Source organism: Acanthochromis polyacanthus, chromosome 6, assembly GCF_021347895.1.
Source record: "Acanthochromis polyacanthus isolate Apoly-LR-REF ecotype Palm Island chromosome 6, KAUST_Apoly_ChrSc, whole genome shotgun sequence".
Lineage (NCBI taxonomy): Eukaryota > Metazoa > Chordata > Actinopteri > Pomacentridae > Acanthochromis > Acanthochromis polyacanthus.
The window spans coordinates 30,539,762-30,554,043 of record NC_067118.1 but is presented as its reverse complement, the minus strand read 5'-3'; the positions used below and the strand labels follow the sequence as shown (position 1 = coordinate 30,554,043).

General features: G+C 42.6%; 1 protein-coding gene across 2 annotated transcripts in view; it reads left to right on the top strand.

Moving 5' to 3' along the window:
* LOC110958481 (fibulin-2-like) overlaps nucleotides 1–13,873 on the top strand; it is a 31,826-nt gene extending 17,953 nt beyond the window's left edge. For both annotated transcript variants that reach the window (XM_051949747.1, XM_022205043.2), the window contains 15 exons: nucleotides 66–180; nucleotides 500–629; nucleotides 2,490–2,685; nucleotides 3,405–3,623; nucleotides 4,353–4,463; nucleotides 4,986–5,087; nucleotides 5,891–6,022; nucleotides 8,149–8,286; nucleotides 9,651–9,791; nucleotides 10,138–10,266; nucleotides 10,835–10,960; nucleotides 11,351–11,467; nucleotides 11,569–11,697; nucleotides 12,059–12,182; nucleotides 12,504–13,873. In XM_051949747.1, the coding sequence (XP_051805707.1) occupies nucleotides 66–180; nucleotides 500–629; nucleotides 2,490–2,685; nucleotides 3,405–3,623; nucleotides 4,353–4,463; nucleotides 4,986–5,087; nucleotides 5,891–6,022; nucleotides 8,149–8,286; nucleotides 9,651–9,791; nucleotides 10,138–10,266; nucleotides 10,835–10,960; nucleotides 11,351–11,467; nucleotides 11,569–11,697; nucleotides 12,059–12,182; nucleotides 12,504–12,861 (2,267 nt within the window). In that variant the 3' untranslated portion in view covers nucleotides 12,862–13,873. The remainder of the gene's footprint in view (nucleotides 1–65; nucleotides 181–499; nucleotides 630–2,489; nucleotides 2,686–3,404; nucleotides 3,624–4,352; nucleotides 4,464–4,985; nucleotides 5,088–5,890; nucleotides 6,023–8,148; nucleotides 8,287–9,650; nucleotides 9,792–10,137; nucleotides 10,267–10,834; nucleotides 10,961–11,350; nucleotides 11,468–11,568; nucleotides 11,698–12,058; nucleotides 12,183–12,503) is intronic.
* The last annotated feature ends 409 nt before the right edge of the window (nucleotides 13,874–14,282 follow it).

Sequence of the window (14,282 nt, the reverse complement as noted above, 5' to 3'; positions counted from 1 at the left end):
GCTCTGAAACACTGCCTGCACTGAGCAGGATAAATCTGGATCTGAGTGTTTGTGTTTCATTACAGTGTCTGCCAAGGAGCTGGTGAAGACCTGCTGTGAGACAGGAGAGAAATGGGCTTCAGTTAATGGTCACTGCAACAACATGGAGCCACCCACTAAAGACAGGCACTCCATCTGCTGGTAAGACCATTATGTAATACTCATTTACTTCACTGGACTTATCAACAAGGTAAACCTGAGGAGGATTAAGGTGACCTTATTATATGACAGCAAAGACATTTTTATGTTTTGTTGGTATGAGGTGTTTTCTGGCAAGACCCGTCTTTTACTTGGATATGCAAAGTAGTCCTCAGAGCTGATTTTCACTTTAATTTCTCCTTATAACGAAATTCACATCAACTTAAAAACACAATTCATTCAGCTGTGTTCTTGCTGCAAGTCCACAGTTGCAGCCCAAACAGTTCTGCAGTCATTTCTCATGTGTGCCTTTCTCTGCCAGGACTGCCCAACAACAGTGCTGCCTCGGTTCCCTGAGAGAAAGTCGGTGTTTGGCTGGAATGAATGCAGCCAAAGCTGGGAGTGTGTGTGAAGAGGACGCCAGCAATAAATGTGGAGTTGATTCCTACAAGGCAAGTAGCAGTGAGCAGGTACCACAGCAAAGAGCAAACACAATTCACTGGGCTCACAGTCAAACTTGGACACTATAAATTAAGCTTAATAAATAACATCTTTAGTATTTGGACAGCTTCATTCTAGATGTCTTGGAGGATTACTGCGGTGGTGCCAATTCTCTGTTATTTAATTATCTTAATTTACACAAAATGATTTAGGGCTTGTTGCAGCTGAAGATTTCCACAGTCCTACAATCGTCAATGCAGACCTCAGGAATTGGAAATGTCAGATGACAATTGTCTCTCTAAAACTGTAGAATCATAGACAGATAACTGATGTTGTATAACAGTAACAGTGGATTGTAGGTTTTCATGGCAGCCAGTAAGAGTTCAATTGTGGCAGCTGTGTAATTGTTGTGTTTGTCTCATTTCCAAAAGCCACTCATCTGTGTTGAAGGAAACCAGCTCGTCTGTTCAGAGTCACTTGAGCAGCTATAGTGCAGTAGAGCTGTTAAATTGTGGCTTTCACCACCTTTCAGAGGAATGTCTGTATTCATGATAATACTGTATTGTATGATAATACTGTATTGTCTTCTACAACCACACTAAATCACAGCAGTCATTACTTCAGTTTCATGTTTTCCCTTGATTATGTTAGCCTTGAATAGCCAGACCATTCTGCAGCAGCACAGAATCGTCTGACATTGTTTTAGTGGAACACACAAGTCAAAATTATTAATTTATAAGGGAAAAAATAGCATGGCTGCTTTTACTGCACGATCCAAATCCTAATCTGCATGTTGATGTTAGCAAAAAGTCAGTGAAAAATTACAGTTGAGTGTAATGCCAGTAGTGTTCAAGGCACATGGACCCAATTTGGCCCGACAATCGTCCTATTAAAAAGGGGTTGCCCTGGTAGCTTATTGAGTGGGCACCCCATAAACACGGGCTATAGTCCCTGATGCAGAGCTCATGGGTTCGAATCCAGTCCATGACCCTTTGGTGCAAGTTTACCTCCCAATGTTTCCTTTTTCTCTCTCTCCACTGTCCTTGTAATAAAGCCTAAAAGGCCACAAGAATAATTTTTTTAAAAAAGGGTCAAGGATTTCCAAAGTAATTAAAAGTCACCCTGAGGGGAATTAATTAATTAATGTAAGGATGGTCCATTCAGTAGTAGTTGGCGCATTTCATCTGAACCCACCAACAGAAAAGTCAGATGATCACTAAAGTTAGGAAGATTTATCCTCTTTAAACCACGTAATGTCTAATACTATACAATGTTAACAAGTTAGCATAAGTCTCATGTGTTCTCAGAGTGTGCAATTGAAATATCGACTCCAAACACTCCTATTATGTAATATTACATCCCCAAATGGGCTGTTTCAGTTTCTGTAGCTTTAAATGCAAATAAGCTGCTGCTGTCACACCCCTTTCAGGAAGAGGACGCTAAACAGCTCATCTATGGACAAAAGAAAGAAAGGGGATGGTCTCGTATTTTGCTGATGTCTAGACACGCTGGACACGTGATTATTTTCAAGAAACTGGAAAACATGAATTTTTATAATATGGGCCCTTTAATGTCTGTGCAAAATTTTGTGCAAATCTTTCATATACAATCATTATTGAGATAGTTTATTTTATAAGTAGAATACTTGACCTCCTGCTTGAACTAGATTAAAAGTCAGGCGATCAGTCAATGGTGGACCAACTGACCGACCAGTAGACACTATTTCTGAGCGGTTAAAATCGAATCCGATATACATTGTGGTTGACAGTGGGCAGTGTTTTTCATAATATGGTTTGTTTTAGCAGCTGCTCTAAAAACCTGCACGACACTTACAAGACTACATGCATAAAGACTGTTTGTTTGAACTGCAGGATTGCTGCGGCTGCTGCTCTCTTGGGCTGCAGTTCCGCAGTGAGGGGCATCACTGTGAAGCCCACCAGTACCTAGGTTTCCACTGCAGCCACATCTTTCTAACCTGCTGCGAGGGGAAGGAGGGAAGGAATCGAGATGGCTGGCACACTGTTAGAGAGAGACCTGCTCTGGACTCCACTACCCTGCCTAAAAAAGGTACAGTCAACAAGCATTCAGGCATCATATGAAATCTTCACAGACATGTTTCAGGCTGAAAGAGGTGAAGTTGTTAGGTGGGATTCACTGCCTGCAAAGGTGCTGATGTAAACAAAACCAATCAATTTTCTTTAAACTAGCTGTTGAAAGTAGCTACCCTAGTTAGACCCCCTGACCCTGGTGAAAAATGGTGCACCTTAATGGCCTCCCATGTCAACCCGTGCACTGTAATTCTAAGAGATCTAGTGTCTGCCTGCCTTCCTGGCATTGCATTCATTCCTGTTCCAGTAAGCCACTCTGCTGTTAGAATTTGCCTTGCACTGAAAAACTTGGCTCATATCAAATTCACAGTGTTTTTTGAAGCATTATGTGCCAAATGTTTTGCCCATCCCTTGGTGATATGTGAAACAGAATCAGAAATCCGGCACACATCTTCTTGTACATCTTGTTAAGCTGCTTGTGTATTTTTATAAGATCCCATCTGAGAATGGGCGTTGCTAGCTTGTTTAGGATCTGAATGATGTGGTATGTGGCCGTGGTTGATGTTGTGTACTTAGCGTTGTAAAAATAAACATTACAATAAAAAACAAGAAAAGAAATCCTCCTTATCATTGTGCAGCGTTGAAAAATGGCTGCTTATCTTCCCTGTAATTATTACTGTAGATTTGAAAAAGTGTTCTCCTTTGATAAACAACTGCCGCTCTTTCTTTGTACGGTAGTATCTGACAGCCCGTACCCAAAAGAGGCCTTCTCCCTCGGTGAGGAGCAGGATGGGGGGAATGCAGCTGAGGGTCCTGTTGAGGTGGAGGACATGGACGAGTGCGTGATTCATGAAGGCAACATCTGCCACCACAAATGTATCAACACGCTGGGCTCCTTCCGATGCGAGTGCTTCCCTGGATACGTGCTTCAAGCGGATGCATACACTTGTGCACCAGGTAAAGTGAACATCACCAATCTGATTTTATCGCACGGTGAAACCAGAAGAAAGGCAAATCTCTGCGCTGTGCAGTCTTTGAAGTATGATTTACAGTCTGCATGCATGTCAGACAAACCCCATTTGTCTACATATTCACTGTGTATTATTTTCCTGGCCTGTTTGAGTTCCTTCCCGTCTGCAAGGCCCGATACTGCCTAATAATAATTATTCTGTTCGTACACTAACATCCCTTTCCTGGACTGATAGCAATGCTCAACTGGTCACATCTCCACTGTTGTTGAAAATCATAACAGCTGCAGAAAAACAACATTTTCGCTCTGTTTACAACTCAGTTCAGCTAAATCTGAAGGTCTATTCAGGTGCACGGTCTAGCAGTGTTTTCAGGTAATACTGTGCAATCTACCAGACCTTAATCAACAGTGGCTTTTACCAACACAAGCCTGTCTCAACAGGATGCTAATGCCAGAGCTCTCAGCAAATTACAGTGAGGGATTGGGGCTCACTAATAAAACCAAATGTTTGTCTGCAGGCAGTGTTTTTTCCTGTCTCACTTCCATCGCTATTTCAACTTTCATCTGTAGCCACTGGCTTCATATCATTGGATGAAAATGCAGGCATTGCACAAGGCCTGAGTCTCTAACCGAGACCGCCGTGGATGAAGTGGTGGAATTTGTGATTACGGTGTAATTCATAAGCTCCTGTGTTGACATTATTCATGTTCATGCAGAGACGGTGGATGAGGAGAACAGACTAAAGGAGGTCGACAGAGCGGCGGCGGAGCCCACTTCAACCCTTCCGCCTCCCACCCAGCCTGCCGTCCCACTCGATCCCTGTGAAGGTTAGAAATTCACGGCCTAATCAGTGTGCACTTTCATTCATCATTATGGCTTAATCAGAGACCAGAAGTCGCATGTTGAGGAAGCCGAATATGTTTGGTGGAAAAGCGAGCACAGCCTCCCATAGACTGACATGTTATTATTTCATACTCACACTTTCCACCAAATGTGCTACAAATGTCAAACACAAGCAGCATTCTGGCAACAGCCACTCGTTCTCACGAGACCTCCATATCATAATGTGTGCACGGTCACATTTTGTTGCTCTTGTTTGGTTTCCATGACACCAGGGTGGAGGTCCTCCACACTGTGGGCCAAAAGTGGGAAATACAATATGACCAGGTCAGGGATCAACCTGGGAAAAGGAAATGAGCAAACAGCTATACAGTAAATACTGTTCTGTCTCCCACAGAGAGCCTCAAAGCTCTCTTCTGTTTATTCCTAGATAGTGCTGTGTGGGGAAATGGTACAGTATATCACATTTGACTCGATCAAACCAAATCATTTCGCTGTATTACTCTCAGGAAACAGCATCTGTGAGCAACAGTGCACCCCGGTGGGCGGAAGGCCACAGTGCTCCTGTTTTCCTGGATTCTCCCTCAGAGCTGATGGGCGCACATGTGAAGGTAAGGAACCAAAACCCACTGATAATGCCAAAAACATTTTCTAACATTACACTAGGGTAGCATGAGGAAATTCAGTGCAATCACAGTGAAAGAGTGTGAGTGAAGCACGGCTCGCAATTTCTGCCCTCATTTCAGTTTTCTCGTCAGCCAGAAGACTTTGGTTCCAGTTGAGGAGAGTTTCTTGGCAAGACTGTCTGCCACTGATTTGTCTCTTTCTCTCATCAGCGCCTCCAGATTTGCAGAGGAGATACAGCTCTAATCCCCTGTGGGAGAAGTTTTCATCTTGTTCCTGAGCTGAGTCTGGGGATTATCGCAACTGTCCATGCATTATCACGATATAGCTTACCAATTGCATACCATATATGCCCATTAGTTCCACCCAAGAATGGCGGTGGACTGTGTGTTTTATCATCAAACCGATCAGCTGCTGCTCTGTATGTCTAAGCTGTCTCGCAGGTAATACTTCTTTAGGTTTAGCCACAACCACGGGTCCATTTAATGCTTGATAGCAGCAAACTGTGACAGTGACACAGAGAGCAGCTCGGTGTGGTGACAAATTTCTTATTGTGTGGATTTTATTCCCGGTGGCCTTGCCCCTGCCCCTAATCTGTCTCCTAAGGAGGGTTCGACCTGTCTCTTTAATCTGCTTCTAACCGCTGACTGCTATAGATGACGGTCACTTGATGGTTTTATTGTCTTGTCGCCTGCTTTTTCCCAACCTGTGCGATGAGCATCTTCATTTGTGTGCTTCTCTTTCTTCACACTCACACATTTGTCTCGCTTCTTTTCTTTCCAACATCCAGACATAAATGAATGTTTGTCTGCACGTGCCTGCCAGGTGAACGAGCGCTGCATGAACACCGCAGGGAATTATGTCTGTCAGAGACTGATCACCTGCCCGCCTGGATACCAGATCAACAATGACCTTTGTGAAGGTACATTACACCTTATCAACATCAAGCAGCATCAAAGTATTCGCTTCCACCAACAGTTAATATGATGTAAACAGCAGCAAGGAAGCATGGCTGCACAATGTACGGAAAGAGCATTGTTCAGGGACAATTACTTTGTACCAGCCTTGAGAGTTAAGTCTTGAAAATCCGACTTCTTTCAGTTCTCCACATCCAGTAACTATGTACTTTTACATTTGATTCAATATGTGCTCCATAGAATGTGCTTGCTGTTCACCAGAGTATTTGCTTGCTGTTCTATTAAGACCTGCCTGAATTTTCTTTGTGAGTGATGCCCAACTTTGGGATGCAATAGTAAACCTCCCAATACGTCTCATTATTTCCATGCACCATAAATTGGGCCTGTGCAGAGGTTTCATTCATATAGCAGCAGGAGTGTTCTGGAAGAAGGCTTCCTAAGATGAGTTTTAGATGTGCTGTAAAAGCCGTTAGTAACTGCATATGGGTTTCTATGGGCTCAGGCGAAGCGACGCAGCTAATCCACGCTTCCTGTGAGTTTAAAAGATGTTCAGTCAGGCAAAATGAGCATTTAACAAGAACGTATGTTTAATGGGTGAGCCTCCAAACAGTTACCACTTCAGGTCATTGACATAAATGGGGAGTGTAAAAGAAACATCTTTGTGCTATACTTCCAATTCCATTTTATATCTTGACAAGAGGCTGTGTTGAAGTACTCATTTCACACTTCTCAGAGATGAAGCAAAGTCAGCACTCAAAGACAAATGGATTTGTTTTCCTCTCTTGTCTGTAAACAGAATAAGTCAGTTTAGACCAGGAGTTAACTGTTAAGTATTGCATCAATACTCAATATCTTTCTTACCTTCTGTTTAATCTGCCCACACCAGAATGCACAGGTTTCCTACACATACTGCAGCTCATCTTACTCTTTCTGGTGACATCTTATAAGCACCATCTTTGGTCATAATCAACAAATTTGGATTTTTTTTTTGATGAAATACAATCCAATTCATTGTCAGCAGTGATGGTTACAGCATAAACATGAGTTCAAGTGTAACATGGGCTTTTGTTTGGGGAAAAAAATTGCCAAAATGTAAATGATAGCAAGTGAAAAACAGGAGCTGGGGTCTAACTCACATTCTTTCTTGTTTACATCACTAAAAGCTGTCAAAATTGCCTTTTAATATTGGTATTTATACCCTGCACACTATACTGAAATTCATGCACATTGTTGGGTTGTTAATAAAGGGAGGAAAATTGGGAAACAAAACATGGTAGAGGTTGAAAGAAGTTAAGTTCTCACATACAGCAGCGAATGGACTCTTTTGACTTTTCGAGGTCCTTTTAGGCCTCTGCCTTCGTGGGGAGGGAAGTCACTGCCAACCTCTCCCACATTTATCCTGCTTCCTGGTTTTTCTTTCTCTTTCTCTGTTGGTGTCAGGCTCACTCAGCTCCTTGACGACTCTGCCAGGTTTGTGTCAGGAGCAAGATGCTCAATCACTGTTTGGAGACCTCCCCTATATCTGCATGGCTGCTTGCCAGAGCTGGTTTAGGCCTCTGTACAGCAATTACAGAGGCAAAACCTCCTTGAAAACATAAGACAATTATGCATTATTCACACAGACACACATAGGCAGCACATTTTTTGCACATTTTGATCTTTTGAGACTGTTATTTCCCTCCAGCTTTGGTTCATACTGTGACAACAGATGTGGAAGACTGATTGACAGGAGGTAAACCCCTTAGCAGACAGGTGTTAGAGGACTCTGGGGGAATATACTGAAATGTTCACTCACACGCTGCACAGGAAGACTGATGCTTGTGACTTGTGCTGGTTTGACTCATTAGATATATTCATCTAGTTGAAATAATGAGCTGTCACTCATGCTTGTTCTGGCTGTAGCAAGATTGATTAGTATACATAAGGTTCCTAAGTTGTACTACAATTCTTTTATATTTGATTAACCTTTTGAGTGTTTACTGAGAGCTTTATGACAGATGAACAGCAGCTAGAGGGAGACGTGCAGTCAGCCGTTTACCCACACTGCCATCCAGTGGTAAATTATGATATTACATGCAGACATTATTTGCACTTGATCCTCATTAGCTAATTTATTTATCTCTTTCCGCAGACATTAATGAGTGCGTGCTGGGAAGCCACAACTGTGGAGTTGGCTTCCAGTGCGTAAATACAGAGGGCTCTTTCAGGTGCAATCCCAACCCTCGCTGTCCTGCAGGCTTTAAACGGGACCAACAGGGCAGCTGTGGAGGTAGGAGACACTACGGAGGTATTTTTTTCCGTACTTGATTGTCATAAGTTAAAGTAATCTCTGCCTATTTTGGATTTATCAAACCCAATTCGTTGTGTTTTAGTGCTTCAGGTGCAATTGTAAGTAATGATACAAAATGAGAAAAGCAAGATAAGAAAAAAGAAAGAAAGAGAAAGAAACATTAATTAAGTCGTAAATAAAACTGACATCGCAAATCCCAGTACGCATTTAGATTAATAGACCAGTAAACACAGAAACCTGCACTCTTCTGCACACATAGACAATCTGCTGACACATACCCAGACACATTGATTTCATCCATTGCCTCCGTGATTTTGCTTTATGTAGCACGTCCATTTAGCCAGTCTTGCTCTAAAACAGCCAATATTGTTGCAGATTTTCTACAAGTGATTCTCCATCACTCTGAGTTTTCCCCATTATTTTTATCCATTTCGCTGTACTTTAGCTTCTTTCTTGCATCAATTTACTTTTATCGGCCTTATTCACGATGATCTACATAGATGTTTGTCCTTTAAGCCACTTTTTCAGCAGGAATTCTATCTAAGAAGATGGATAAAATGAAATCAGGCTCATAGATCGTCATCATACTATATTTCTATGTGATTTTTATCATTCCACATGAAAAAAAAAATGCAATGCCTTTTGCAACATGGATTGCAGTTGTAACTAGTCCACAGATTGAAGGATGGATGTATGGCTTTGATATCAAAACCCTTCCTTGTATTTAAGGGTAAATCATAAAATTTGCATCTTTGCCCTGTCATAAGTCAGGATTGTTTTTGTTTATAGTCATTCCTTATCTTGTCCCCAAACAGATGAGTGCACCAGCGCAGAAACACAGAGAAATTTCCCCACAGGTGAATCATAGTCTGTAAAGATGCGAGGTTGTACAGCACGCCGGTGAATGAGCAGAGCTGCAGTGACAGAGGGGTTAAATGCCACACAGACAGGAGATCAGAGAAGTTGCTGTTAGGGGCTGCAAAGGGGTGGATAAAAGCCAATCCTCTGTCCTACTCCAGTACAAACTGATGCTGTGGAATTAGCCCCCAGGGGCAGGAACTGGGGCATGTCGAGGCGGCAGACGCCACTGTAAAAGGAGTGTAAAAAAAAAAATGCTCTGAGAAATGAGAAAATGGAGAAAATGTCAGACACACACACACACACAACAAAGTTATCCAGAGCAACGCAACTGTGTGATGTGTTTGCTTTGATATCACAGCACAGTGTGGCTTAAGAGCTATGTTCTGGTCTCTCATGCCTTGTCTTTGTGCCTTTGGGGCTTTCCTCTTCTTCTGCCTTTCTTCACCTTTATCTCACTCGCTCCATCTTCCTCTCTCTGCTAGACGTTGATGAGTGTGGTGCCTTGACCCCACCGTGCAGTCCAGCGTTTAACTGCATCAACACAGCGGGGTCCTACATATGCAACAGGAAGATAATCTGCAGCCGTGGCTATCACTCTAGTCCTGATGGATCCAGATGTGTCGGTAAGATCGGTGCTTATGACACATGAAGCATATGTAATCAGACAGTCTTAAGGTCAATGTCGGCAGGAAATGTGTTGCAGACGAGAGATTGACTTCATTTACCTCACACACCTATATCTATATAAAACATGAATACACATTTCATAGCACTATTTAATTTTTTCTTGTAAAGAATGAACAATAATAATTAAACTAAATAAATGATCAAAAAGTAGAAGGCTGATAATAAAAAAAATGTTCATGTTTTCACTCATTTGAGTTTACAATAACAGGAAGTGAGTGAAGCTGAATGTCATCAGTATTTCACTCCTTTCTCCATCTCTTTGCCATCATGTGCATCTTGTAGATGTGGATGAATGTGAGGACAGCCTGCATCGATGTGGAGAGGGTCAGCTGTGCCATAATTTGCCTGGTTCTTATCGCTGTGAATGCCAGACAGGCTATCAGTACGACTCATTCAGGAGGATGTGTGTGGGTATGTTGAACATCATATGTGTCATCTGAGGAAAAAAAATACTTGCTGAACTTGCAAAAAACAAAACAACCTTTTTGTTATGTTTTATCTTCTTTCTTTCCTGTTTCCTGCTCATTCTGTTCGCTCTTGCGCCACTGTCCAGCCGCCCCTCTTCTCTGTCGGCCCACTCTGCTGCTCCTCTTTATTATTCTGTGGTGGGAGAGCTGCTGCTGTTTCCCAGCGTCTGCTGCAGTAGCCGCTGGCCCACCGATCACGTCTCCTGCTGCATAAGGACTCTGTTCTGGCCCTGCTGCTGCAGCTCCCTCTGTTTGTGATTCACTGTGTTGTGACTCTCATAATAATGGACTCAGCTCAAGTGTTTAGACTATCAGCAGACAGATGGTCCCCTCACATCACACTCTCGTTGACATTCACACAAACATGCACAGGCATGCACACGTACGCAATTGTGCAGGACAGCAAACCTGCACATGCTTGGCTGCACATATGCGCTTGCACATATGGGTGCGAGCGCACAAGTGCAAAAATGCAGTTGCCGAGGTATGATGATGCTGCTTGTTCCCCTCAGATGTAAATGAGTGTTGGCGCTACCCCGGCCGTCTGTGTGCCCAGACCTGTGAGAACACCCCAGGCTCCTATGAATGCTCGTGTACCTCTGGTTTCCGCTTATCTAGTGATGGCAAGAACTGTGAAGGTGTGTTTTTGTTAATGTCTGTCTGTATGGGTGTGTGTGCATCTGTGTGCGCATGTTGATGCTTGTCGCTGTATGTTTTTGTGAATTTGTGCGTAAAAATATGTGTGTGTGTGTCTGTGTGCGTCTCTGTGCCTTTGTGTGTGTTCTTAAACAGTTCAAACACTGAGCCGATATTAAAGCTGGCCATTGCACAGCATGTAGCAGAAAACTGATGGCGGTTTACTGTATTAGTGTATTATACTGTATATCATGCCATGCCTTCAAGCAGGATCCAGTAGAAGTATAATTGGCTTCATAACGGCATCTTGTTTATATGTTAGGATAGAAACATTGAAAATTCTTTGATCAAGTACAGTGTGACAGTAATGAGCTCTAACCTCTAATCTCCAGATGTGAATGAGTGTCTGGCCAGCCCATGCAGTCAGGAGTGTGCCAACATCTACGGTTCCTACCAGTGCTACTGCAGGCAGGGCTACTACCTCAGGGAGGATGGGCACACCTGTGAAGGTGGGGCACGCTCTATTACACGTCACAAACACTGTATTTATGCAAAACTTAAGTTTCTGCAAGTTCGTAATTCAAATTCACACGTCCTCCTTGGCACCCAGACATCGACGAGTGCTCCCAGAGCATCGGCCATCTGTGTACCTACAAGTGTGTGAATGTTCCAGGCAGCTACCAGTGTGCTTGTCCAGAATACGGATACACCATGTCTCCAAACGGACGATCTTGCAGAGGTGAGCGCCCCCCAAAAACAAACAACACAATAAAATCAAGCATATAGTCTTCATGCAGTGTACATGTTCCTTCTCACTGAGTTCAGCTCTGAAATGCATTGAAGAAATGGCTCGGCAGCCGTTTAACTCTTCACAGATTGTGCAGGAATGGCTCTACTCAGATAAATATAATTGGTAGTTTTACAGTGGTGCAGTAATTACACACTCTATAAAACTTTATTGGCCTAAAAGTCTTGTCATGCTAATTTGAATTTTTTTACTTGAGCAATCTTTTTCCCCACAAGGAGGCTTTTCCTCAAAGTTCTATTATCCTCCTCTCCGGGCTGTAAACCAGGCCTTGTGTATTAACTGTGTGCTTTAGACATCGATGAGTGTGCCACGGGGGCCCATAACTGCTCTTTGGCTGAGACCTGCTACAACATCCAAGGAGGCTACCGCTGCCTTTCTTTCAGCTGCCCACCAAACTACCGCAAAGTGTCTGACACGTGAGTCATCACTTTAACGCTGATTTTCTCTGGATCTTCTTTAATGAGGTTAATATTCTGTTATGTTTCTTTAATCAAGAGGAGACTGTAGAAGAATCTGCTGGATACATGTATAGAGATACAGTATTTAATATTGATTTTATTGCAACAAGAACAAATTTAACATTAAGTGTTGTGCTTTTCCATGGTGATTATTATCTGTTAACATCTGTGACCTTCCCTTTTGCACATTAAAAAGCGTTTTCTGTCTCATTAAAGCACTCTGAATTGCCTTGTTGTTTAAAGATGCTTTACAAATGACATTTATTGTGCCTCCTCTAGTCGCTGTGAGCGCATCAGCTGTCCCAACTACCTGGAGTGCCAAAACTCTCCTCTGAGAATCACCTACTACTACCTCAGCTTCCAGTCCAACATCGTCATCCCCGCTCAGATCTTCCGCATCGGGCCGTCTCCTGCCTACTCCGGAGACAACGTCATCGTCAGCATCACGCAGGGAAATGAGGAAAACTACTTCAGCACGAGGAAGCTGAACGCCTACACGGGCGCTGTGTACTTGCACCGACAAGTTCAGGGTCCGAGGGATTTCCTAATCGACGTAGAGATGAAGCTTTGGAGACAGGGGACGTTTACCACGTTCCAGGCCAAGATCTATGTCTTCATCACATCCAGCTCGCTTTAACAGCTGGAGCTGTGCTGTGGCCAGTACGGACCTTAATGCAGTTCACGAGGACTTTTCATATCACTATTTAACAATGCCACTGTCTGTCACGAGGAGTCTGAATACTTAGCCTTGCTTTTGTCCAGATGAAGTTAGTGTTACGGCATTGCCATAAGTGTAGTTGAATATTCAGAAAGGAGCTTTGTGCCACTTTTACTCTCTGATTGCATGGAAACATTTTTTCTTCTCGCATATCCTTTATAAACATTCCATATTTTGAAAGTTTTAAAGACTGAATCAAAAATAATATATTTGAGAGTACAAAAACGTAACTTTGTGCCACTGTAGTAGCAGCTTCTATGTATCGTCGTTTTCTGCTCACATGATCCTGTCATCATGAGGCAATATCTGGCTTGATAATTGTGAAAAAGCAGAATTTTTCTGAGTTTCTTTGAGTTGCCATTACAGAACAACTATATGCCTCATTTCATTTAATCTGCACTGCTGTCTATGTTCTGTCTTTGAAGTATTTAAAAAAACTAATTTAACATTAATCTTTATGGTGTGTTTATGCATCCCTTTAATCAGATATATTATGCACGGATGTATCATATTTTTTTATGCTAGATTCAAGTATTTTAGTAAAATATTAAAAAAAACAAACACCACTGTGTTCTGGTGAATGCTGGCTTAATGTTGTCTTAGAAGGAACATTATTGCTTGAGGAGAAGTCTCTGTTTTACAATAATTCCTCAGTTTTTTCATTTCTTACGTACAAGCTCTGTCTAATACTCTTTATATTGTGCTAACATTCCCAGTGAAGCTGTTAAAATATAGAATTTGTCCTTGTCAGAGCATTGCACACAGTAAATATCCTATTTACATAGCTGTTCACACCTCGCAAGTGAACTCAACATGAGCGCCATCCATCATCGCGCCGCAGTTCGTGCACGCACATTTTTATGACGGCTAGTAAAAGTAATGGCCGTGTTGTGTTTAATATCGGAAATAAAATGACTGAAGTCTTCTTGTATTACTGTGGAAGGTCTTGTCGGCTCTGCGTATTACAGCTTCATCTACTGTAGCCTGTAAAAATAGAAAGTGTCACACTCCCACCTACAGGATGAATCAAGTCCTGCACCTTCAAATACTGGCTTTCCTCCAAAGAGACAGCAGTGTCTTATACAACAGTTTGAAACACAGAAATAAGTGTGTTTGCTGGTAAACACATTTCAATCAGTAGAAGTACAAACAAAAAACATAAATGCCTGCTCCTTTTCTTCCTCTCCTGCTGTGGCTCAGAGTTCAGTGAACCTCCTGGACCTGCTGTAATCATCGGAAAGGGTGTGTGTGTCTCGGTGACAGCTGTATTAATGCGTGTCCATCCGAACAGAGCCCCTCGCCAGTTTTCTGCTCTCCGGCATGAGTTATACTGCCAAAGG